Raw genomic sequence first — 25,929 nt, forward strand, 5'->3', positions numbered from 1 at the left:
GCATTTCACGATGTTCTCCTGTCCATCTGGGAGGAGGAATGTATGCCTGCTGATCTTCATGATGCCACGTTAGTAATACTATACAAGAACAAAGGAGCAAAATCAGACTGAAAACTACAGGGGAATATCCTTACTTTCCATTGCCGGGAAAATCCTCACTTGCATCCTTCTCAGCAGGCTCATTACAAACATTTCCAAGAACAACCTACCTGAAGCTCAGTGAGGATTACACCCGGGCCGCAGCACCACGGATATGGTGTTCGCTGTGCGTCAAGTGCAGGAGAAATGCATTGAACAGCATATGGACCTATACGCAGTTGACCCCGACAATAAACTCCTTGGTTGGATCGGGTACGGTGAAAATGGGTGCTGTGGTAAACCTGTGCTTGAGCCTGGAAAAGGCTTTATCTGCTTCCTCCCCCCACTTGAACTTGGTCTTGGTCGAGGTCAGGGCTGAGAGAGGTCCGGCCACCGTGCTGAAGTCGTGGATGAAGCGCCTGTAGAAGTTGGCAAACCCCAGGAAGTGCTGGAGCTCTCGTCTCGAAGATGGGGTGGGCCAGTCGGTGACTGCCTCCAGCTTGAGGGGGTCCATCTGGATCTTTGCTGAAGAGATGATGAACCCTAGGAATGAGACAGAGCCTTGGTGGAACTCGCTCTTCTCCACCTTAACGAACAGCTTGTTCTCTAGCAGGCGTTGAAGAACCTGCTGGACGTGACCCCAATGTTCCTCCAGGGAGTGAGAGAAAATCAAGATGTTGTCCAGGTAAACGAAGACAAAGGTGTTAAGAAAGTCTCTCAAGACATCGTTAATTAATGCCTGGAATACCGCGAGTGCATTAGTCAGGCCGAAAGGGACTACAAGGTACTCATAGTGGCCTGTGGTGGTGTTGAAGGCAGTCTTCCACTTGTCCCCTTCCCTGATCCTAACTAGGTGATAGGCATTGCGCAAGTCCAGTTTAGTAAACACCTTAGCTCCCTGGAGTAGTTCAAAGGCTGTGGTCATGAGCGGTAGTGGGTAACGGTTCTTGACCATGATGGCGTTGAGACCTCGATAGTCAATGCAGGGACAGAGTGACTTGTCCTTGTTTTCGACGAAGAAGTACCCCGCCCCTGCTGGAGAGGAGGAAGGGCGGATGATCCCAGCTGCCAGTGACTCCGTGATGTATTTCTCCATGGCCTGTCATTCGGTGGGTGAGAGAGAGTAGAGACGTCCCTTGGGTGGCGCCATCCAGGGCAGGAGGTCGATCCCGCAATTGTAAGGCCTGTGAGGAAGGAGGGGCACTGCTTGGGTTTTACTAAAAACTGGCTTGAGGTCCAGATATTCCGGAGGCACATGACAGAGGTCGGGAAACCCACTGGCTGAGGGCTGTGGTGGTTTGGCGGGAGGCAAAGCGGAGTTCAGGCAGGAGGCCAGGCAGGAAGGACTCCAGCCTAAGATGGTGTGACCAGTCCAGTTTAAGTGCGGGTTATGCTACATTAACCAGGGTAGTCCAAGAATAACGGGAATGTGAGGGTTATTCATGATGTGAAGTTGTATCGTTTCGGAGTGATTGCCTGAAATCCTTAGGGTGAGTGGGGTGGTGAGGTGAGTGATGGTGGTCAAGCCAGTGCCATTGAGTGTCAGGACAGTGAGAGGGACCTCGAGGGCGAGTAACGGGATTCCGAGATCCTTGGCGGTGGTGGAGCAGATCAGGTTCCTGTCTGCCCCCGAGTCGAGAGTGCCTGAAGATGGTGATGCTGGTTGTTGTGCATGATAACAGCGAGCAACGGTCGGTCAGCAAGAGACTGGTTCCAAGCATTGCCCACCAGGGCCCCTTGATTAACTGGTGGGCTCGTCCTTTTTAGCAGGCAGGCTCGGCAGATGCGTCCTTGCTGACCACAGTAGAAGCAGGCCCCCGTGTTCCACCGGCGCAGTCATTCCTCGGCTGACACCCGTAACCGATCTACCTGCATGATTTCGACGGATGAGGCAGGAGGTGGAGAGAAGTTGAAGCGGCTCTTCTTTTTCCCCCGTTGTAGGACTCGAGCGTCAATACGATTGGCGAGGTCCACTAATTAACCTAGCCTGCATGTCTTTCCCCTACAGTCCAAAGACATGCAGGTTAGGTTAATTAGTGGCTCTAAATTGACCATAGGTGTGAATGTGAATGGTTGTTTGTCTCTATGTGTCAGCCCTGCAATGACCTGGCGACTTGTCCAGGGTGTACCCCGCCTCTCACCCATAGTCAGCTGGGATAGGCTCCAGTTTGCCTGCGACCCTGTAGAACAGGATAAGCGGCTACATGTAATGGATGGATGGATGGATAAAACTCTTTGGAACATGCTGTTATAGAAAAATAATCAAATTAGATAGAAGTAAATAGTGCATATAGTGTGACAAGATAGGCTAAATCTGACTGTGCTGCTTTTTTCTTCTTTTTTTTTTGATTAAGGGCTCTTGTACCTTTAAACATAATTCTGAGTTAATGTACTGGTCCCACCTAGTGGTTGAATGCAGAACTGCATATTTTTTACATTGTTTTACCTCTTATGCCTGACCCCTATTTGAAAAATATACGATGTGTTGGGGGTTCTAAGACATAAACAGGAAGCTTATTTTGTTACTGAGCATTTGCATATTTACATTAAACTCCATAGTTTCCAGCACTGATGGGCTCAAATCAGTCATGTAGCCCTGAACCAATATAAGAGTGAATAAAGGAAGCATGGCTATGATGACAAGGGGGGGGGGGGGGGGGGGGGGGGGGGGGGGGGGAGAGGAACTTATTTCAGAAGGAGTCTATGAGAGGTTAACAGAATAAAGTCTCATGACACAGAGGCTGAAAGAGAAAAGTCCAGTCATGTGCTGTTTTAAATTAATGTCCTGTACATTTCCTGTATATTTTGTTCAAGGGACTTTGGTGTCAGTCTAAGAGGCTCAGTGTGAGCACATGTGGGAAATTCTGGACTGAGTAAGCCTAACTGAAGCCTCAGGATTTTAAGTGTTATGACACAACTTCCTGTCAATGTTATAGTCACATCCTTCTGAAATTACAGATTAGAGACTGACTACAACCAGACTGTTCTACAAGTAGTCTGTGATTAGGCATTTAAGATACTTCTTGAACACGATTATATACAGTAACTGGGACTTGCACAAGATGTTTATCACACAGTTTGGAGTCTTCTGGATTGTTCTGTTGTATTGCTGTAAAAAGAGTGAAGGTAGGCTATTACTGAATATTATATATTGCTTTTGTTGTTGTCCTCTCAGTGACAGGTGTTGATGTTTTGAGATTGTATCAGTGGTGGGAAATGTGATAATAATAATAATAATAATAATAATAATAATAATAATATAATGAAAAAATGAGTCACTTTCTTCAAATATTATAGGTAGTGTTAGTACTGTTAGAATACTGACTGACATCATTGTTACTCATATTGCCAAGGAGGTTAAATATATACTGTATATTTTTGTATACTGTAAAATAATTATTTTCTTCTTTTTTCTATATTAAATGATCAATCTTATTAGAATTTACAGAAAGTATCATAGAAAACTTGATATCACCAATCCCAAGTCATAATTTAGTATTTTACTGTCTTTAACAATCACTAAAAAAAAAAAATCCTTACTAAGTTCACTTTTTCAAAACTCGTCACACAATAAGCACAACAGTGCCATATGTGGGTTTGTTTTGTTTTGTTTTCACACAGAATGCATTTTGTGGAAGTAATCATCAGAATGCTTGCGGGCATAGTTAACTAATTTTCGACCAACAGAAAACCACGTATTTCCACAGCCCAATTTTGCAAGTTGCAAATGTTTTCATAGCGGAGTTACTCGCACATGCAAAGCCTCTGTTCAGTGATGGCTGTTCCAGGTTGACAAAAATGACTTCTTTAACTCCTCGCTCATACCAACGATCCTCCTGAGCGAGGAGTTAAAGAAGCCATTTTTGTCAACCTGGAACAGCCATCACTGAACAGAGGTGGGGGTCTAAAGGCCAATTTATGCTGACAACCCAGTCCTCGCAGACGGCATCGCAGATAGCGTCTGCGTAGCCCCCCCACCTTCGCAGACACTCTGCGCGCACCTCCCAAAAATTGTGACCACCGCAGAAGCCTCACAGACAGCGTCGCAGACAAGAGGGCTCTGATTGGTCCACTCTACATCTGCTGTACATGCACTTCCACTTCCCTACTTTCCCGGTTTGTTTTGTTTTCACGACCGGCATTTTTAAAAACACGAGCGAAGATGGAGCAGCACGAAGAGCGGTTGATTGAGGAAGTACATACATCTATACGACTCCAGTTCTAGTCATTATAAAAATTAAAAAAAGTTCTAGTCATTATAAGTAACCAGAGGATAAACACTCCACTAACCACACCCACCAACTACTCCTAGCAACTTCGCGCCCCCTTGTGTTGTGCCGGTGAATAACATCGCGCACGCCTATTACTCCCCGCTCAACAATAAATTACAACTGTCTGCGAAAAGCTATCTGCGAAAGCCTTGTCGCAAGAGCATGCAGAGGCCGTAAGACATCATTTGTCAACCATCTACAAGGCGGTATTGGACACTCTTCCCAGATGGCTGGGTGTACGCCAGGACCCAGCTGTTTTCAGTGACTCACAGGAGGACAGAGAGAGTCAGATTGCCATTGATCACCCTAACGGACAATCCTTTGATCACCCTAATGACTCGCCGTTCACACCCAGCCTCCAGTGACCCACACCAACATGATGCCTCAATGACACCTTAGATGAGCTGGTCATCAGAATTCTGATTCTTATCCAGGAGAGGATAAATATATGATACTCCCTATTAGTCAGACAGAACTGAGGAAGCCTTTTGGATGAGAGGTGAAACATTTTCAAGAATCTTCAAGCAAGTCCAGTTGCCCATTTCTACCACCCACAGTTTACTATGACCTGGATGATTGAGAATCTTCACAGACAAACACAGATTAACCAACATCAGGTGCAGTGATTCTGCCACTTACCTTCCCTGACTCCACCCTCCGGTCACAGACCGACACTTGACCACACCCCCACTGCCACATACCCCCACCGCCCGACTCAGGCCGGGCAGCCATCCGGCCTGCAGCTGACTCCCCCACCCTTGACAGGAGAGGAAGTCCACCACAACCATCTGCGCCCCTGGCCTGTGGACCAGCTTGAAGTTAAAGGGCTGGAGTGCCAGATACCAATGGGTGATCCATGCATTGGCATCCTTCATGCGGTGGAGCCACTGGAGGGGTGCGTGGTCCGAACAGAGGGTGAAAGAGCACCCCAGGAGGTAGTAGCGGAGGGCAAAGACCATCCACTTGATCGCCAGGCACTCCTTTTCGATGGTGCTGTAGCGCCCCTCACGCACTGACAGCTTCCTACTTATGTACAGGATGGGGCGGTCCTCCCCCTCCACCTCCTGGGACAGAATGGCCCCCATCCCTCTGTCCGAAGCGTCCGTCTGCAACGTAAAGGGGAGAGAAAAGTCAGGGGAGTGTAACATTGGCCTCCTGCACAGGGCAGTCTTCACCTCAGAGAAAGCCCGCTGGCATTGCTCCGTCCACTGGACCAGATCTGGTGCCCCCTTTTTAGTCAGATCAGTCAACGGGCTGGTGACGTCCGAATAATTAGGTACCTGTATAAACCCACGATAGTAGCCAGCCAGCCCCAGGAACTGTCTCACCCCCTTTTTGGTCTTGGGCCTCGGGCAGGCCACAATTGCTGCTGTCTTGTTAATTTGGGGACGCACCTGCCCATTGCCCAAGTGGAAGCCCAGATACCGTACTTCCACCTGCCCAATCGCACACTTCTTCGGGTTGGCTGTGAGACCCGCCCACCTCAGCGACCTAAGGAGGGCCCTCAGGTGTTGTAGGTGCCGCAGCCAGTCTCATCTCATCTCATTATCTCTAGCCGCTTTATCCTTCTACAGGGTTGCAGGCAAGCTGGAGCCTATCCCAGCTGACTACGGGCGAAAGGCGGGGTACACCCTGGACAAGTCGCCAGGTCATCACAGGGCTGACACATAGACACAGACAACCATTCACACTCACATTCACACCTACGGTCAATTTAGAGTCACCAGTTAACCTAACCTGCATGTCTTTGGACTGTGGGGGAAACCGGAGCACCCGGAGGAAACCCACACGGACACGGGGAGAACATGCAAACTCCACACAGAAAGGCCCTCGCCGGCCCCGGGGCTCGAACCCAGGACCTTCTTGCTGTGAGGCGACAGCGCTAACCACTACACCACCGTGCCGCCCCCGCAGCCAGTCATTACTATAAATAATGATTTTGTCTAGGTACACGGCTGCATAGGTGGTGTGGGGGCGGAGGACCCTATCCATCAGTCGCTGGAACATAGCGGGCACCACCCCAAACAGCCCAAAAGGAAGTGTGACAAACTGGTGTAAGCCGAATGGTGTGGAAAAGGCCGTTTTTTCTCGGGATAATGGAGTCAAGGGGATCTGCCAATAACCCTTTGTCAAATCCAGTGTCGAGTAAAAGTGAGCCGTGCCTAGTCGATCGAGTAACTTATCAATACGAGGCATTGGGTACGCGTCAAATTTAGACACCACGTTGACTTTTCTATAGTCTACACAAAACCGGACCGACCTGTCGGTCTTGGGTACTAAGACCACCGGGCTGCTCCAGTCACTGTGGGACTCCTCAACGATGCCCATTTCAAGCATGGCCTTGAGTTCTTCCCGAACCACTTTTTTCTTGTGTTCAGGTAACCTGTAAGGGCGGCTGCGCACTACCACCCCTGGGGGTGTCTCAATGTGGTGCTCTATGAGGTCGGTGCGGCCGGGCAGGGGCGAGAACATGTCCGAAAACTCGGTCTGCAACTGGGCGACCTCCGTGAGTTGGGTCGGCGAGAGGTGGTCTCCACAGGGGACCGGAGAGGTACGTGATGCCAATGTTCCCTTTTGAACCTCCAGCCCCAGCTCCGCCTTCTCTGGAACCACCGACACCAACGCCACGGGGACCTCCTCGTTCCAGAGTTTGAGCAGATTGAGGTGGTAAACCTGTAGCGCCCCACCCCTGTCTGTTCGCCTCACCTTGTAGTCGACATCCCCGACTCGCCGTGTGACCTCAAAGGGTCCTTGCCACTTGGCGATTAATTTGGAGCTTAATGTGGGCAACAGTACAAGAACTTTATTTCCCGGTGCGAACTCCCTAAGGCGTGTACCCCTGTCATACAGGTGGGTTTGCCATTCTTGGGCCTGCCGCAAATTCTCCTGGGTTAGGTGTGTGAGTGTGTGGAGTTTTGCGCGCAGGTCCATAATGTATTGAATTTGATTTTTACTGGGTGAAGGTCCCTCCTCCCAATTTTCTCGCAGCACATCTAGAATGCCGCGCGGCTTATGCCCATATAATAATTCGAACGGGGAGAACCCCAGGGAGACTTGGGGGACCTCTCGCACTGCAAATAACAAGAGTTCGAGCCATTTATCCCAATTATGTGCGTCCTCACTAACTAATTTTTTAATTATATTCTTGAGGGTGCGATTGAACCGTTCAACTAAACTGTCCGTTTGTGGGTGATAAACGCTGCTGCGGATCGGTTTAATACCTAATAACCCATACAGTTCATTCAGTGTACGTGACATAAACGAGGTGCCTTGGTCAGTCAGAATCTCTTTCGGGATTCCAACTCGGGAGATGACACGGAAGAGCGCTTCCGCAATACTGCGTGCTGAGATATTGCGAAGAGGCACTGCTTCCGGGTATCGCGTTGCATAGTCCACCAGAACTAAAATAAAGCGGTACCCTCGTGTTGACCGATCTAATGACCCAACGAGATCCATCCCAATTCTTTCAAACGGGGTCTTGATTAATGGGAGAGGGTGCAAAGGCACTTTTGGAATGGCCGCTGGATTTATTAACTGGCATTCACGCCACGCCGTACACCACCTACGGACATCGCCGCGAATTCCTGGCCTATAGACCCGGGCCATTAGTCGGGCTAGTGTCTTATCCTGCCCAAAGTGTCCAGCCATGGGATTAAAGTGAGCCGCCTGGAATACCAATTCCCAGCGGCTCTTTGGAATCAAAAGCTGCGTGACTTGCTCTTTAGTCTGAGTGTCCTGCGGCACTCGGTATAACCTATCCTTCATAATAGACAAATAGGGGAAGAACGGGGTGGCGTTTGGCTGGAGCGTTTGACCATCAATTACTCTCACTTGGTCAAATGCATGCCGTAGAGACTCGTATCGCGATTGCTCTAACGGAAAATCCACCAGGGATTCCCCGAGAGAGGGAGGAGGAGCCTGCTGCTCCTCACTCTGACACGGAGATGACGTAGAGGGCTCTGTGACAACTGCTCCTGCCAAAGCAACACCGGGACCTCCCCCTGCTAAACTATGGCAGGACCCACTCTTCACTAGATGGCTCATTAACTCCCCAATTCCCAGACAATCAGTCCCCAAGATTATCGAGTGGGTGAGGTGAAGATTAACTGCCGTCTTTACTCTAAATTTTTCCCCTCGAAAAAGAACGTGGACCGACACTAAAGGGTAGCTGTGAACATCCCCGTGCACACACAACACCTTCACCCCCTGTGCTCCTCCCAATGCCTCGTCTTGCACCAGGCTTTGGTGAATTGAGGTCTGATTACAGCCAGAGTCCACCAAAGCCTGATATGTATCCCCTTGGATACTCACCGGTTATGCGATATGCCCCAGCCTGATCGAGGGCGGCTCCTGGCGCGTCGGGGATCCGAACCACCGCACTCACTTCCATAGCCGAGCACTGCTGTTGGAGGTGGCCCGGCTCCCCGCAGCGCCAGCAAACCGGCCCGGGCTTTCTCTCTGCACCGGCGCTCTGGGGCTAACTCACCTGGGGGGGGGAGACACAGACACAGAAGGGAAAAACGGGAGGGCACCGCGGGTGCAATGGGCCGGCTGGGGTGGGGCTGGCCCCCACCTCCACAGTGGGGGAACGGGGCGAGGACGAGACACAAGAGGAGGGGGGAGAGAGAGAGAGAGAGAAGAGGGAAGGAGAGGATGTCTGCTGTCCAGGGCGGTGGCACTGGACCCACTCCGCGGTTCCCTCTGGTAGGTGGGTGATGAACTGCTCCAGTACCACCTGATCGATGATCCCCTCGGTGTCGCGGTTGTCGTCCCTCAACCACCACCAGCAGGCGTCCCGGAGCTGCTGGCCAAACACAAATGGCCGGCTGACTTCCTCCAGATTCAGAGCGCGGAAGCGCTGATGCTGTTGTTCAGGGGTGCACCCCACCCGCTGGAGGACAGCCCAGCGAAGGTCCACGTAGACCAGCCGGCGGTCGGCAGGGAGCTGTAGCGTGGCCAGCTGCGCCTCGTCCGTTAGCAGGGGGAGGAGGCGCACCGCGCGCTGTTCCACCGGCCAGCCTGAGGCCTCTGCTGCCTGTTCGAAGAGCGTGAGGAAGGCCTCGGGGTCATCATGCGGGCCCATCTTAGTGAGGGTGAGGGGAGAAGGGCCCGCGGCAGTGGAGGTGGTGGACCCCGCCGATGCGAGGAGGTACCGGAACACCTGTCGGTTTTCTTGCTGCGCCAGCACCAGGGCCTCGAACCGGTGCTCCTGCTCCTTTCAGAGGGTGACTAGCGCCTGGTGCTGGCTCTGCTGGGCCATGGCGAGGGTGTGGACCAGGTCCGCGAAGGGGGAGGACTCCATGGGGCTGTTCTTTTTCCTGTGCTCGATCCCGGGTTTCAGTAGCAGTTTGTGTGGGTGGAGCACAGAAAGACGGCAGGCCAGAATTAAGTTCCACAAACTCTTTATTTTAGTCTTTTCAGATGTTGTCAACTCTCTAGTCATGCACGCACACACACACACCAGTCGTCTGGTTGGGGAGAGAGCTTCCTTCCTCTGCTCTCTCTCTCCTCATATAGGGCGCGGTCACTGGGGAAGACACACAAACACGGATTAACCAACATCAGGTGTAGTGATTCTGCCACTTACCTTCCCTGACTCCACCCTCCGGTCACAGACAGACGCTTGACCACGCCCCCACTGCCACATTTGCTTTTTAAAAAATAACATGGGATTATTTACAAACACATTTTACAGAAAATATTCACAACAGTTTCATATAAAACTACGGTAGTTAAAACAGTTTTATTAGTCCACTAGGTTGTTGGACAGTTGACAGTTTCTGTCATGTAAGGGTGGTAAGAGTTTTATTGAAAGCACAATAGCAAACAGATCCAAAACGGAGACAAAGGCAGAGTCGAAAAATAGGCAGTGGTCAAGTGAGGCACAGACAGGATATCAGAGGTAGTACAATACTCAAAGTCCAAAAACACAAACCGGGTCAAAACCAGAAAAGAAATACAGAATACAAAGCTTTTGCAAAGTCTGTGTGTTCCTCAGAGTCCTTATATGTACATGCTGTGATTGCGCTCTAATCAGGAACAGGTGCATGGTAATTATTCCTAATGGTGTGCACATGGTTTGCAATCTGCAGCTATGTGCACCAAGCTCGCATGGATGTGAAAGATGTAACCAGACAACTGTTTGACATATCAAGTTTGATATTTGATGGTAACTATGTAGTAATGATGTCAAGTGAAAGTGCTGGTTCACTGCTGTCCACCAGGCATTACAGTAACTTCCCTTGGTCCAGTTTCACTTTGGTTTGTATTTCCTGCATACAGAGGCTTGGTAGTTTAATGCAGCAGGTATAACTCAAAATCCATAATCTGAGCATCTGGTATGAAAATCTGGTGGACTGACACATATATTGTAATGATACCAGTTAGTGTTTCATTGGTCATTGTACTCTGAGTAACTGAAGTGTTCTTATTAGAAGAGAAGTAGTGTTTGGTGTTATGATAAAATATATAGAGAGCGGCGGCTACAATTATCGACACTTTAATGATCTTTTGGCCATTGCAAAAGTAGAAAAGACTTTCAATACGTAAATTGTACATGAATAATTACTCAGACTTCCACTGGGAAAAAAAATGAGTTGATTCCCGATTACTTAGTGTATCAGATCACGTGACACCGTTCCACAAGTATCGACATCCAGATTATTTTTTTTAAATAATCAGTATGTGGTATGAAGTTAACAAAACATAGTTTTTATTTAAAATGTGTTTTACATAGACTTATATTTAGTACAAAATATCTTTTGTATAAATATATGGATGTCGGTGCGTACATAAATGAGGAAGTAATTCTAATGTTTCTAAACAAATGAACTGATAATGTTTAACCTGTGTCAGAAAATATTTTTGCTCCATTTTCTACCCACTCAGTATTTTCGTAGATCACATTTTGTTAATCATTTGTTGTTGTTTGTATTAATTTCTAGTTTTGTACTTTACCAATAAAGGTCAACAGGCAATTGACATTATAACCACATGGAAATCCAAGTCAAAGGTCACATGTCATTCCTCGAACCAAAACTTTATATTTTTACATCTAAAAATATAAAATGTCTACTGATATTGTAATATGTGGTAGAGATTTACAACAAACTGCAATATATATATAATCTGAATGGAATCGAAAAATCTGAATATTTCAAGCATGTAATTTTTTATATGCTAGGAATTTAATTCTCGTCTAATTCTATTTATTGCAATAGGACTCCAAATACTCTATAAACATTCCATTCTGTGATGAATAAGAAAAAAATATATAAATCACAACACTTTTATTTTTTAAAGTACTTCATCTACTTCAACAATGTTACACAAAGATAGATCCATAACAGTTGTAAATGTCACTTAATTCCACAGGGTGTCGATAATGGTGGACACCGGTGAAAGTGATCACTATTATCGACACCTCACGTGACTTCTCAAACATGCATTTAAATACAAAATGGCAACTGTCAAATGAAAGAGTAAGAAACAAAGTAGGTTTCGACAAGGAGATCATGAAATAACTGAATTTTATAAGTAAAAACATGTCCATGATCTTTCCACCATGCTTACCTGTGATGATAACGTCCGGGTTTTCCTCAGATTGCTGATTGTGCTCAAAAAATTCCATCTCAGGTAACAAGCTGTGTCATCAGATGACAAGATCAAAGGGTGAGGCGGGTCTTCCGGTTGATTAATTAACCAATAATAACTGTTGTAACTGAAACTCAATTTTGTAAAATTGTTTTTTATTGGTAAATCTGAAAAGGTGTCAATAATTATGGACCATTGGTAATTGTAGCCGCCGCTGTACATCTATTTTAAGATGTGGTTGTCATAGCAGAAATGAACTAAAGTGTGAAGCTGTGCAAAATAAAATAAAATAACTGACTTCCTTAATGAACTTGGTTCAGCTAATCAGCTCAATTAATGATGACCATTTGTTGAGATGATACCATTAATACCTCTCTGCATGAATCAAGGATGAACTCTAGGATGGTCCTTTTGCTCTCAATCATTTTATGGAAAAACATAAAAACTAGTGTTCAGTGAAACCTAGCGCTACTTCCAAATGCTCCATCAGTGGATCTCTTTGTGTTGTCTCTCTTTCAGCCAAACTTTCGCTCAAGAACCGAATCACTGTGGCACTGGCAGGAAAAACAGTCACCAACCAGCTTGAAGTCACCATCCCAGCTAACAGCAGCAACAGCAATATCACTTGTTACCAAAACAGTTACAAAGTACCGGTATGGAGACATCCGATTGATCAAAAGCCTTCTACTAGTGCAACAACTATAAGCTTGTCACCAAATATCAGCATGCATACCAGCTCATGCTCTGGAGAATACTACTTCCAGTACAAGGATGAGAGGCTGTATTGGGTTGTCCTTGTACGAGGTGAGGAAGCAGGAGGATTGGATTGTGCAACTCAGACCATATTTGACCTCATTTCCATATTAATAACGCTGCTATTTTTGGTTTCAGTCATAAAGCATTGTGTAATATTTCACACAGAATTGCTATTAAGAGGTCAGAAGTTATTGACGCTTGCATTCTGTGAGCAAGGGTGTGAGTAGATGGTGAAAATATAAGCTACACTGTCAGAAATAAGGGTACAGCAGGAGTCCATTTCTGTTTCCAAGGTACAGTCGAGGCTAATGTACCCCCTAGGGGTCATTAATGGAACTCAAAGTAACTATGTGTAACTTTTTAGGGCCAAAAAGTTACATATATGTTCCCAAGCAGTGTATAAGGGGCACAAATAAGTACCTTAGAGGATACTGCCCCAGTAACAAGCCACTGCACCCCTAAAGGTACAATAATGTACTTCTGAGAATGTATCAAATCAAACATGGAGGCTGAGTTTAACTGCTTTATTCATTATTACTTTTGTATTTGTATCTGTGTTTAAGATTCAGTTGCAGCTTTTTCTTTTTTCAAATTAAGTTTTCCATAAGATTTTCTTGAAGACATTTTGCATTAAATGAGATGCAAGACATGGTGGATAGGTGAAAGACAGGCCAAATAAAATTATGCTTAGGAGACAAAAATTATATATTTGTGGAGGGTTAGCACCATTTGATTTACACAACATGCCTACCACTTTAAAGGTGAAAATTGTTGTTTTATTATGACAGAAACAATAATTAAGATGAAAAAAAAAACAGAAATCTGGAGTGTGCATAGGTATCTCTCCCCCCCCCCCCCCCCAAAGTCAATACTTTGCAGAGCCACCTTTTGCTGCCAAACACTGCAAGTAGCACCTTTTGCTGCAATTACAGTTGCAAGTCTCTTGGAGTATGTCTCTATTAGCTTAGTACATCTAGCCACTAGGATTTTTGCCCATTCCTCAAGGCAAAACTGCTCCAACTCCTTCAAGTTAGATGGGTTGCATTGGTGTACAGCAATCTTCAAGTTATGCCACAGATTCTCAATTGGATTGAGGTCTGGGCTTTGATTAGGCCATTCCAAGACATTTAAATGGTTCACTTTAAACCACTCCAGTGTAGCTTTAGCAGTATGTTTAGGGTCATTGTCCTGCTGGAACGTGAACCTTCATCCCAGTCTCAAACCTCTGGCTGACTCATAAGTTTTCCTCCAGAATTGTCCTGTATTTAGTGCCATCCATCTTTCTTTCAGTACTGACCAGCTTTCTTGTCCCTGCAGATGAAAAATATCCCCACAGCATGATGCTACCACCACCATGCTTTACTGTAGGAATGGTGTTATCAGGGTTTGCGCCATACATGGCATTTCCCATGATGGCCAAAAAGATCAATTTTAGCCTCATTTGAGCAGAGAATCTTCTTCTACGTGTTTGGGGAGTCTGCCACATGCTGTTGGGCAAACTCCAAACGTGTTTTCTTAGGTTTTTTTTTTTTTCAGCAATGGCTTTTTTTCTGGCCACTCTTCCATAAAGCCCTGCTCTGTGGAGTGTACAGCTTAAAGTGGTCCTATGGACAGATACTCCCATCTACGCTGTGGATCTTTGTAGCTCCTTCGGTGTTCTCCTTGGTGTCTTGTTGCATCTCTGATTAATGCCCTCCTTGCCCGGTCTGTGAGTTTGGTGGGCGGCCTTCTCTTGTCAGGTTTGTAGTGGTGCCATGTTCTTTCCATTTTGCTATAATGGATTTAATGGTGCTCCCTGGGATATTCAAAGTTTGGAATATTTTTTTTTATAACCCAACCCTGAGCTATACTTCTTCACAACTTTGTCTCTAACCTGTTTGGAGGCTCCTTGGTTTTCATGTTGCTTGCTTAGTAGTGTTACAGAGTCAGAGTCCTTCCAGAACAGGTTGCTTTATACAGACATCGTGTGACAGATCATGTGACACTTTGCACACAGGTGGATCTTAATCAAGTAATTATGTAACTTATGAAGTGAATTGGTTGGACCAACTCTTATTTAGGGGTTTCATATGAAAGGGGTTGAATACCTATGCACACTCCAGATTTCTGTTTTTTCATCTTAATTATTGTTTGTGTCACAATAAAACAACAATTCACACCTTTAAAGTGGTAGGCATGTTGTGTAAATCAAATGGTGCTAACCCCCCAAAAATCCATTTTAATTCCATCTTGTAATGCAACAAAACAGGACAAACACCAAGGGGGATAAATACTTTTGTAAGATACTGGTTAGAGAAGCAGCTTTGGGATCAAAAGGTTGTCGGTTCGATTCCCATGAACGAGCAGAATGGCTGAAGTGCCCTTGAGCAAGGCACCTAACCACCAACTGCTCCCCAGGCTGCTCTGGGTATATTGTATGTCGCTCTGGATAAGATAAGAGCATCTGAAGTTGAACCATTTTCAAGAGCCAGTCTCACAACATCCTAATAATCACCTGCCTTCTTTATCTTTCTGTCTTTCTTACTCTCTTTCCCAGATGAGTATTATGTAGGTATGCCCCATATGGATATGGTTTCCATCCTTTTGCTGGTTGTCCTCACTGTTCTGCTGCTTCTCAACATCACTGGATCAGTTTATATCTTCAAGATGTACAAGGTGAGCATGCAGTATAAGAAAATAATCAACAATGGGATGGTGTGATGTTACCACTCTGACATGATTATTTGTCATACTGTTGGACAGTATGTTTTATTCCCTTTATTCCACCAGAACAATTTGCCAACAAATACAGTAATAGTTTGTTTACTAATGAATGTCATGGCATACACTTTATCCATTTATAGTTATGTTTAATGTTGTGGAGCATCAAGTCAATTCCTGTTACAACAACTGTACATTTCCTCTTGAGTTAATGAGACAAAACAATGTAGCTTGTTACAGAGAAACCACAAAACATAACTTCCTCTGTCCTCCAGCTTTTCTGTGGCAAAAAAAAAACAACTTAAAGTAGGCATATCAGACGCTCGCTGGCTATGCTGTGAAAATTGTGCACGCAGATGCTTATCTAAGTTTCCAAATCTGTCATTGTTTAACTCTTGAATCTTTTCTATCCTGAATACTATCATTAAAAAGCTTATAATCTCTGCTTTCCAAAGAAATTTATTGTGTTAAGATCTGTGCCGGGCGGCACGGTGGTGTAGTGGTTAGTGCTGTCGCCTCACAGCAAGAAGGTCCGGGTTCGAGCCCCATGGCCAGCGAGGGCCTTTCTGTGCGGAGTTTGCATGTTCTCCCCGTGTCCGCGTGGGTTTCCTCCGGGTGCTCCGGTTTCCCCCACAGTCCAAAGACATGCAGGTTAGGTTAACTGGTGACTCTAAATTGACCGTAGGAGTGAATGTGAGTGTGAATGGTTGTCTGTGTCTATGTGTCAGCCCTGTGATGACCTGGCGACTTGTCCAGGGTGTACCCCGCCTTTCACCCGTAGTCAGCTGGGATAGGCTCCAGCTTGCCTGCGACCCTGTAGAAGGATAAAGCGGCTAGAGATAATAAGATGAGATGAGATGAGATGAGATGAGATGAGATGAGATGAGACACACCGCCTAGTGGCCAGTGTTAGTAATTACCAGTCATACACACCGCCTAGTGGCCAGTGTTAGTAATTACCAGTCATACACACCGCCTAGTGGCCAGTGTTAGTAATTACCAGTCATACACACCGCCTAGTGGTCAGTGTTAGTAATTACCAGTCATACACACCGCCTAGTGGTCAGTGTTAGTAATTACCAGTCATACACACCGCCTAGTGGTTAGTGTTAGTAATTTCCAGTCATACACACCGCCTAGTGGCCAGTGTTAGTAATTATCTGTCATACACACCGCCTAGTGGTCAGTGTTAGTAATTACTAGTCATACACACCGCCTAGTGGCCAGTGCTAGCCAGTAAAGAAATAAAACAAAAGAGACTGGCTATGATATAAGAAAATTCTACAACCCAGAAACAGATGGGAGCTCCGCTTTTAGGCAGTGCCTAAATCTATATATTACTTTTTTTGAATGTACCAATTTAACATTTTACCTAATTAGCATAATTAATCCTAATTAGTTATGAATTTGCATAATTTGTTTTTACTAATTTTTCAAATTTTTGTATGCAGTATACAACCATCTATGTGCCTGCCAATTTCCATGTAAATGTCTTGAAAAATAGAAAAGTTATTAAGAAAAAACATTTGATTTCATTGGTTAATGAGGCCCATTTTGGACCATGTGATCCTCCTACATTCTAAAATTTATGCTATTTTTTCAACCTTTGAGTTGTAATATCTCAAGAATGGATAAACATATTTTAATTCTGTAAAAAAGTATGTTGGTCTGCATTCAATTCTAAATTCAATGAGAGCAGTTCCAAGCAATTTGGATTGAATTTAAATTTTCATCTGATATGCCTACTTAAAGGAAACTCTGACTATTACAAACTTTGACGCTGGGGACTCCTTCCAGAAATGTGACCCCAAATATCTCCTTACAGAAACTTTACTATATTGCTGATAAGTTTTTCTTTGTTAAAGAATGTTTTATCATCTGTTTATAATTAATATTCATTTTGTGGATCATTCACCGTACAAGTAAATTTATATATACTGTAGATAGATAGATAGATAGATAGATAGATAGATAGATAGATAGATAGATAGATAGATAGATAGATAGTACACATAACATACAAGTGTTGCATCATAAAATAAAAGAACCAATCACATTTCAATATGCAGATTCAGGCCATTCATCAGTAATGTACTGTACTAAAGTAAACACACCCTCAGTGAGTAAGAAACACCTAATAGTGTTTTAACATCAACAAGCTAGAAACATGTATAAAGATAACAATTTTTTTGTCCTAATTCTCTAATTTTATGTAAATATTTTTTAGAAAACGTTTTCTCCTTTTTCAATCAGAGCACCATATTGTGTTGAAAAATTCACACTGCATAATTCATCAAGCCATTGTTTTCAATTCCAGTAAAATAACAGTGTTTTAGTCACTCAAAAGGGAGTAGTGATGGCCCAGTTGCTACCTAGCCATATAACATAAGCTACTATACACAGTGCCCTCCACAATTATTGCCCCCCCCCCAAAATAAAAAAAGATTAGTAAAAAGAGTTAGAAAACAAATCCACCATTTGGTGAAGTAGCTTCATCTCACTGAAAAAATGAGAAAAACCAACCTTTAATTGAAATTTATTCAGCGAAAAACAAATCCCTCATCAAGAAATAATTATTTTCAACAAAAACACATGTGCCACTATTATTGGTGGAAATTATAGTGAACACAACGTAACTGAAGCATGTTTCTCATTTAAGTTGTACAGTATTTTTGAGTTGATTGGAGTGTGTAGGAACTTTCAAGCTGTAATCCATGACTTCCTGATTAACTGGAGTGCAAATATGAGATGACACAGAGGCCAAATTCCTTCAACATCAACATGGGAAAGATAAAAGAACACAAACAAAATGGCAGAAGTGAGGGATTTGTTTTTCTCTGAATAAATGTATTTCAATAAAGGTTGGATTTTTCTCATTTTTTCAGTGTGAGATGAAGCGACTTCACCAAAAGGTGGATTTTTTTCTAACCCTTTTTATTAATCAATACAAGGGGTGCCAATAATCATGGAAAGAACTGGATACTGTATAAACTCTACTACAGTTTTCTTGAATCAGTGTTATACTTCTAAAGTGTTTGAATGCAATATTTGTTGTAGAAACATTCACCATCTGAAGAAATGGAGATAAAGTGAAAGCTGGAAAAAGAAAGAGGAATACGGTTGTGACAGAAGAAGAAGGAGGAGCCACGTCTGATTCAGTGTACACGGTGAGCCTGTTTTCCTGCTATCTGATTTTCATTTTCATCTTTGACTTTTTATCTCAATTGCTTAATCCCAATACACACTTTATTTACAAGAAATCAGACTTAATAGACAACATGATCAGCATGTCATAATAATGCCATGATTCAGAGCACATCAGCTAAATACAGGAAATCACAAACAGCAGCAGATTTATTCTCAGTTGCATTTTTGTCCTTCATGAAAGAGGAATTCACATTTTCAGATCCGCTGAGCCAGCATCTGAATTTTTATTTTGCTGAGCAGCCCATTTTCTCTCCAAAATGTCCCAACAGACCAAAAAATATATACAAAATTGCTTAATGTCTCAGTTTTGAAATGTTGGCTCTACAATTTTAGGTGGAAAAAGTGATCTTTTATGGGTTTACTGGATAATTAATGGTTCTGAAAATGTTTGTATTTGGAAATCTTTCTGATCAGGAAGCACTCTGCTGGTTCTACAGTGTGGGAAATAAGGAATTTTAAGCAGACTGTCACAGGACAGACGAGTCTAAAATGTATGTCTGTTTAATGTCCAAATTTCAGCCTGTCCGAATGGCGGGGCCAAGGGGGTCCAGGGCCCACCTTAGGGCCCCAGAAGCTGAAGGGCTTTAGATGCCTGGGAGATGACTTCTCAGCTATTTCCAGGCACATTTTTGTGATCTTCAAAGGCCAAATTACCACTAGACATTAGTTGCTAATTACACTACAAATTGAATATAATTTACAAGAAAATGCCAGAAGTTTCAAGAAAAACATGCTTAAAGTTCCACCCAAGAAAACAGTAGCAAGGTCAGTTCCATGTCTAGAAAAAAGTATGGGGACAAGGGTGTTCCAGTTGGTTACAACTTACTGATACTCATATATAGGGTACTATAATAACACGCGTGAAACATTGTCAACAATGACAATTTTTATACTATGTGTATAATAAGTTTATAAGAAATTTAGTCATTAAAAATACAACTATTCTTACATAAGAGTTAAAATTTTGAGTACAAGATTACAAGTAACTTTGTAACAAAATTACTTTTAAAACAACTCAAAAACTAGACATGGTCATATCATTTGGCATTCAGATTAAATCTGCTGGACGAGAACTTAGAACAGAGAAGAAAATAAAAACTCTAAAATATAAATCTACATCCTGCAAAGCATATGACTATGGATTGTCATTCTTATTATCAATGAAAAAAGCACATAATATTAATAACATAACCATTGATTGGCAAGTTTGGCACATAACATAATACTGTACTGCAAAGTTTCATGTAAACTGAATTCTTAATCTCAGTCAGATACTGTCAACCCCAAAAACACTAGTTCAACTGCATCGTGCAATAAAAATAACAGTGAATACTGGGTGTATTATTATTGTCTTATTTAGTGTGCCACTTGGGGAGATGGACGTGCCTGTAAATTCTGGCGGGCTGGCCAATCAGTGGCCAAGTTATGAATTTTTAAATCCCCAAGAGCAGCTGGAGCCAGGGCTAGCTCCTGACCTTAGATTGGGCCGTGTCTAGGTTCGTTGAAAGATCTCAGGGAGAGGGATGTGCCTGTAAAGTTTGGCGGCGCTGGGCCATTCAGTGGCCGAATTATGAATTTTTAAAGGCTGGCTGGAGCCAGGGCTCATATTAAAGTTTTCGGCAAGCAGCACTCGCATGGGGGGTTTTGGGGGCAAATAAACAGGCCAAGACAGGGTCATACCAGGCTGTGCCTGGGCTGTTTCAAAAGGGCTCAGGGAGAGGGATGTGCCTGAAAATTTTGGCGGGGCTAGGACCATCAGTGGCTGAGTTATGAATTTTTAAATTCGCACCCACGGGGGGGGGCACGGTGGTGTAGTGGTTAGCGCTGTCGCCTCACAGCAAGAAGGTCCTGGGTTCGAGCCCCGGGGCCGGCGAGGGCCTTTCTGTGCGGAGTTTGCATGTTCTCCCCGTGTCCGCGTGGGTTTCCTCCGGGTGCTCCGGTTTCCCCCACAGTCCAAAGACATGCAGGTTAGGTTAACTGGTGACTCTAAATTGACCGTAGGTGTGAATGTGAGTGTGAATGGTTGTCTGTGTCTATGTGTCAGCCCTGTGATGACCTGGCGACTTGTCCAGGGTGTACCCCGCCTTTCGCCCGTAGTCAGCTGGGATGGGCTCCAGCTTGCCTGCGACCCTGTAGAAGGATAAAGCGGCTAGAGATAATGTGATGTGTGTGTGAATGTGATGTGCACCCACAGGGGACCCCGTTTCACAGGCCGTTTTGCAACATAATGTATTTGCCCAGTGTAACATCTGGAAGAAAATTAGAAGTAGATTAGACCCATATCTTTACCATTTTTCATGGGCCATCCGGTTTGATGCTTTTGAAATACAGATGGACACATTTTAAGTATTTTCTATCGGCCATCCGGTCCGATGCTTTTGAAATACAGGGGGATAAAAGCGAAAATTACCAGTAAATGTCCATCAGTCCGGCCTTTATTTCCCACACTGGTTCTACATAAAACATCCCACAGACAAATGACCTAACCCTGAATGATTTTCAATTGAAAGCAGCTTAAAAAAATTATTGACAATAACATAAAACAAATCTTCCATTATATATGTAAAATAAAAGGTGTATCATTCTCCTTCATTCTCCCAGGCACTCGAGCACAGGACTGTTTCAGTTTATGATGTGCTGAATGTCGATGAAGCCAGGAGAGCAAGTACAGAGAACCAAACACCAAAGAAAAAGGTATGATCAAAGCTCAAGCCAGGATGAGTTTGTGTACCTTTATGGAAGTGTAGTTAGTTATAATGTAATCATGTTCAACAGCATGGTTCAGGTTAATTGCATCTTAAAATGCAGGTCAGTGGAGAGAGGAAATTTGAAGGGATGTACTGTAATGGATGCATAATGAAACATCTCATCGCTATGGTTAAATGGTGCACGGATGGATTCATATGCATTAAATGTTTTTTTATGGAACATCTTCATAAAAATAAGATGTACTGTACACTGGGGAATATACTACTTAGTATGTACAGATTTTTACTGAGTATATTTTTAATTTTAGAGACTGATCATGATATTTGGGGTTTTTTTTAATCCTGTTATGCTGCTACTGCAAGTAATAAATTATAAAATGTTACTTAATATATTAGTCACATGTTATAAAAGTAGTTTTTATTTAATCTGTTCATACTGTTTTTAAAAGGAATTATTGGTTATAAATTTGCCTAAAGAGGCGGCACGGTGGTATAGTGGTTAGCGCTGTCGCCTCACAGCAAGAAGGTCGGGTTCGAGCCCCGTGGCCGACGAGGGCCTTTCTGTGCGGAGTTTGCATGTTGTCCGCGTGGGTTTCCCTCCGGGTGCTCCGGTTTCCCCCACAGTCCAAAGACATGCAGGTTAGGTTAACTGGTGACTCTAATTGACCGTAGGTGTGAATGTGAGTGTGAATGGTTGTCTGTGTCTATGTGTCAGCCCTGTGATGACCTGGCGACTTGTCCAGGGTGTACCCCGCCTTTCGCCTGTAGTCAGCTGGGATAGGCTCCAGCTTGCCTGCGACCCTGTAGAACAGAATAAAGCGGCTAGGGATAATGAGATTGGGTGGCACGGTGGTGTAGTGGTTAGCGCTGTTGCCTCACAGCAAGAAGGGTCCGGGTTCGAGCCCCGTGGCCGGCGAGGGGCTTTCTGTGTGGAGTTTGCATGTTGTCCACGTGGGTTTCCTCCGTCCTCCGGGTGCTCCGGTTTCCCCACAGTCCAAAGGACATGCAGGTTAGGTTAACTGATGACTCTAAATTGACCGTAGGTGTGAATGTGACTGTGAATGGTTGTCTATGTGTCAGCCCTGTGATGACCTGGCGACTTGTCCAGGGTGTACCCCGCCTTTCGCCCGTAGTCAGCTGGGATAGGCTCCAGCTTGCCTGTGACCCTGTTGAACAGGATAAAGCGGCTAGAGATCTCATCTCATCTCATTATCTCTAGCCGCTTTATCCTTCTACAGGGTCGCAGGCAAGCTGGAGCCTATCCCAGCTGACTACGGGCGAAAGGCGGGGTACACCCTGGACAAGTCGCCAGGTCATCACAGGGCTGACACATAGACACGGCCAACCATTCACACTCACATTCACACCTACGGTCAATTTAGAGTCACCAGTTAACCTAACCTGCATGTCTTTGGACTGTGGGGGAAACCGGAGCACCCGGAGGAAACCCACGCGGACACGGGGAGAACATGCAAACTCCGCACAGAAAGGCCCTCGCCGGCCCCGGGGCTCGAACCCAGGACCTTCTTGCTGTGAGGCGACAGCGCTACGGCTAGAGATGATGAGATGAAATTTGCTAAATATTAAAGGATTTCTAAAAACTGATAGTTATTGCTGTCAGAAACAAATAACAGAATGGGACTCGCACCAGCATCTTAAGGTGCAATCATTTTTTACTCAATCTACTGTTTTTACAATATTACACTATGTTGATGGTAAATTTGAAGTTTTTTTCAAGTCCTTGTAGTGAAATTATGATCACGGTAAAAGGCTACACGTATGAAAATTTGAACCACGGAAAAAAAAACAAAATGGTTTTCAGTCAGTTTTATCAAAGAGTAAGTCATTGTTCTTTGGAACATGATATAAATATTCTTCCTTAATATGTAGCTAGTCAACATACTAAGAATTTGTTGGATATTTTGTTTTATTAATGGCAAGAAACGAAGACAATATGAAAATTTAAAAACTGTCCCAATATAGTATCAACCAATATTGTGCTAAATAATATATGAAATGTTGTTCTAGTTGTTCTGACTTATTGCATTGTTTCCTTTGCAGGCCAAGCCTTCACCAGTAGAGGAGGGGATATTTGAATCGGTTTATGAAAACCTATGATTATCTCTGTACAGAAAATATATCTTTAAAAGATGTATAAATTCTTTCAGCATGATAAACTGTTAGCTCATGTGTGCAATTGTCTGCCTTTTTTTGCATAAATAAACAAATTTGTCTATATTTGAAGGGATGTGAATTTTAAAAAAAATGTGTAAACTCTATAAACACCATAAACGTTCTCCTGAAGTGTACAATTGTCTGCCACCATTATGAATGAATGAATGAAAAGTAAAGATTTTGTATATCTTTGTCATTGTGGTATGGATAATATATTTTGTGAAAATAAAAGTTTAACCAAACATGATTATTTTACACAGGTTTGTATCCTGTACTTTGCTTGATTAGTTTTGCACTGCAGCTACAAAGGCAGTGTTGCTAACAAGAAACTGAAGCTTATATGTAACTCCCAGTTTAGTACAGTGAATTATACATGCAGTGTTAGGATTTCAGAGGTGGACAAAGTACTCAACTTCATTACTTAAGTCAAAGTACAGATACCACTGGTCAAATGTTACTTTGATACAAGTGAAAGTACTGAAGTATTTGCTTTTAAAAATACTTAAGTATTAAAACTATGTTTTCTGTCAATGCATTGTATTATTGCCACAACGCTTACAGTACCAAATGCCTCTGAAGCAACCTACTGGGTTTACAAAATGAACACATGCTGTGCCATCATGGTGGTTTAACGTTAAGCTAGCTAGTCAGTGAAGGTCCACCTGACATGCTAGCAAACGCTTTTCAAACTCGAAATCATATTGGGTCGCTAACGCTACTAGAAAATAAAGATTTCTACATTCTGTTTATTTGGCAAGATTATGCTAAAACATATTTCTGAAAGGACTTCTGACAAGTTAACATTATTCATGTTAGCAGAACTCCATTTTTACATGCTAACTAACAGTGTCCAAGTTAACTAGCTATGTGTTAACGTTAGCTGTGGACAAAGCTACGGCAACTTGGTGGGCAAATCCATATAAAAATCATTTGACTCACCAGACTGCATAGCTATTGCAATGTTATCGCTAGTTTCTAAAAGCACAGAAAACTTCATTGCAAGCTTTCTCTTGGAATAAAACATTTATATACCTCAATATACTTCCGCAGGTTGGACAGTGAGTTTTTGTAGGCTGTGATGTGGTTTGTTTTAGGCAAACAAAGCAAACATTTAAAACGAAACAACTCTTTAATCCATACACAAAACTGAAACATGGTGTTTCTGTATGGTCATGGGTGCGTGCATTCCCCAGAAGAACCGCCTCCTTCCATGCGGCCATCAACCGATCATGTTTAAATAATGCTGCTGAGAAATCACTGATCTTGATTTTATCCAGTCTATGGACGTGACCCTAGTGATTACTGATGGGCTGTCTCAGTGTCACCTGTGAAAAGACAATCATGTTTTAGCAAGGAAAAGAAAAAAAGCATCCACTTTCAAAGCCACTTCATAGTAACGAGGACCTTGACAGAAATGTAGTGGAGTGAAAAGTACGATATTTGTCTTTCAAATGTAGGGAAGTTAAAGTCATAAGTTTCCAAAAAAAAAAAATACTCAAGTACAGTACAGATACTCAAAAAGTGTACTTAAGTATAGTACTCAAGTAAATGTACTTCAATTTCTGTCCACCTCTGTATGATTTACAGTGGTGCTTGAAAGTTTGTGAACCCTTTAGAATTTTCTATATTTCGGCATAAATATGACCTAAAACATCATCAGATTTTCACACAAGTCCTAAAAGTAGATAAAGAGAACCCAGTTAAACAAATGAGACAGAAATATTATACTTGGTCATTTATTTATTAAGGAAAATGATCCAATATTACATATCTGTGAGTGGCAAAAGTATGTGAAACCTTTGCTTTCAGTATCTGGTGTGACCCCCTTGTGCAGCAATAACTGCAACTAAACGTTTCCGGTAACTGTTGATCAGTCCCTGCACACAGGCTTGGAGGAATTTTAGTCCATTCCTCTGTACAGAACAGCTTCAACTCTGGGATGTTGGTGGGTTTCCTCACATGAACTGCTCGCTTCAGGTCCTTCCACAACATTTCGATTGGATTAAGGTCAGGACTTTGACTTGGCCATTCCAAAACATTAACTTTATTCTTCTTTAACCATTCTTTGGTAGAACAATCTTGTGTGCTTAGGGTCATTGTCTTGCTGCATGACCCACCTTCTCTTGAGATTCAGTTCACTGGACAGATGTTGTTGACATTTTCCTTTAGAATTCGCTGGTATAATTCAGAATTCATTGTTCCATCTGTGATGGCAAGCCGTCCTGGCCCAGATGCAGCAAAACAGGCCCAAACCATGATACTACCACCACCATGTTTCACAGATTGGGATAAAGTTCTTATTCTGGAATGCAGTGTCTTCCTTTCTCCAAACATAACACATCTCATTTAAACCAAAAAGTTCTATTTTGGTCTCATTCGTCCACAAGCACATTTTTCCAATAGCCTTCTGGCTTGTCCACGTGATCTTTAGCAAACTGCAG

At 43.6% G+C, this 25,929-nt stretch overlaps 1 protein-coding gene and 1 long non-coding RNA gene across 2 annotated transcripts; both read left to right on the forward strand.

Annotated features, from left to right (window-relative positions):
- The first annotated feature begins 2,906 nt into the window (after window positions 1-2,906).
- On the forward strand, window positions 2,907-15,398 carry si:ch211-243a20.4 (uncharacterized). Its single transcript, XM_060898289.1, has 3 exons — window positions 2,907-3,204; window positions 12,462-12,746; window positions 15,235-15,398. Exons 1-3 carry the CDS (start codon window positions 3,141-3,143, stop codon window positions 15,396-15,398), a joined length of 513 nt encoding a protein of 170 aa, XP_060754272.1. The 5' UTR covers window positions 2,907-3,140.
- Window positions 15,399-18,467: 3,069 nt separating this feature from the next.
- On the forward strand, window positions 18,468-23,735 carry LOC132866752 (uncharacterized). The gene is made up of 3 exons (XR_009650621.1): window positions 18,468-18,565; window positions 21,207-21,299; window positions 23,375-23,735. It is a non-coding gene; the product is annotated as an uncharacterized LOC132866752 (long non-coding RNA).
- The last annotated feature ends 2,194 nt before the right edge of the window (window positions 23,736-25,929 follow it).

This window comes from Neoarius graeffei, chromosome 18, assembly GCF_027579695.1.
Source record: "Neoarius graeffei isolate fNeoGra1 chromosome 18, fNeoGra1.pri, whole genome shotgun sequence".
NCBI lineage: Eukaryota > Metazoa > Chordata > Actinopteri > Siluriformes > Ariidae > Neoarius > Neoarius graeffei.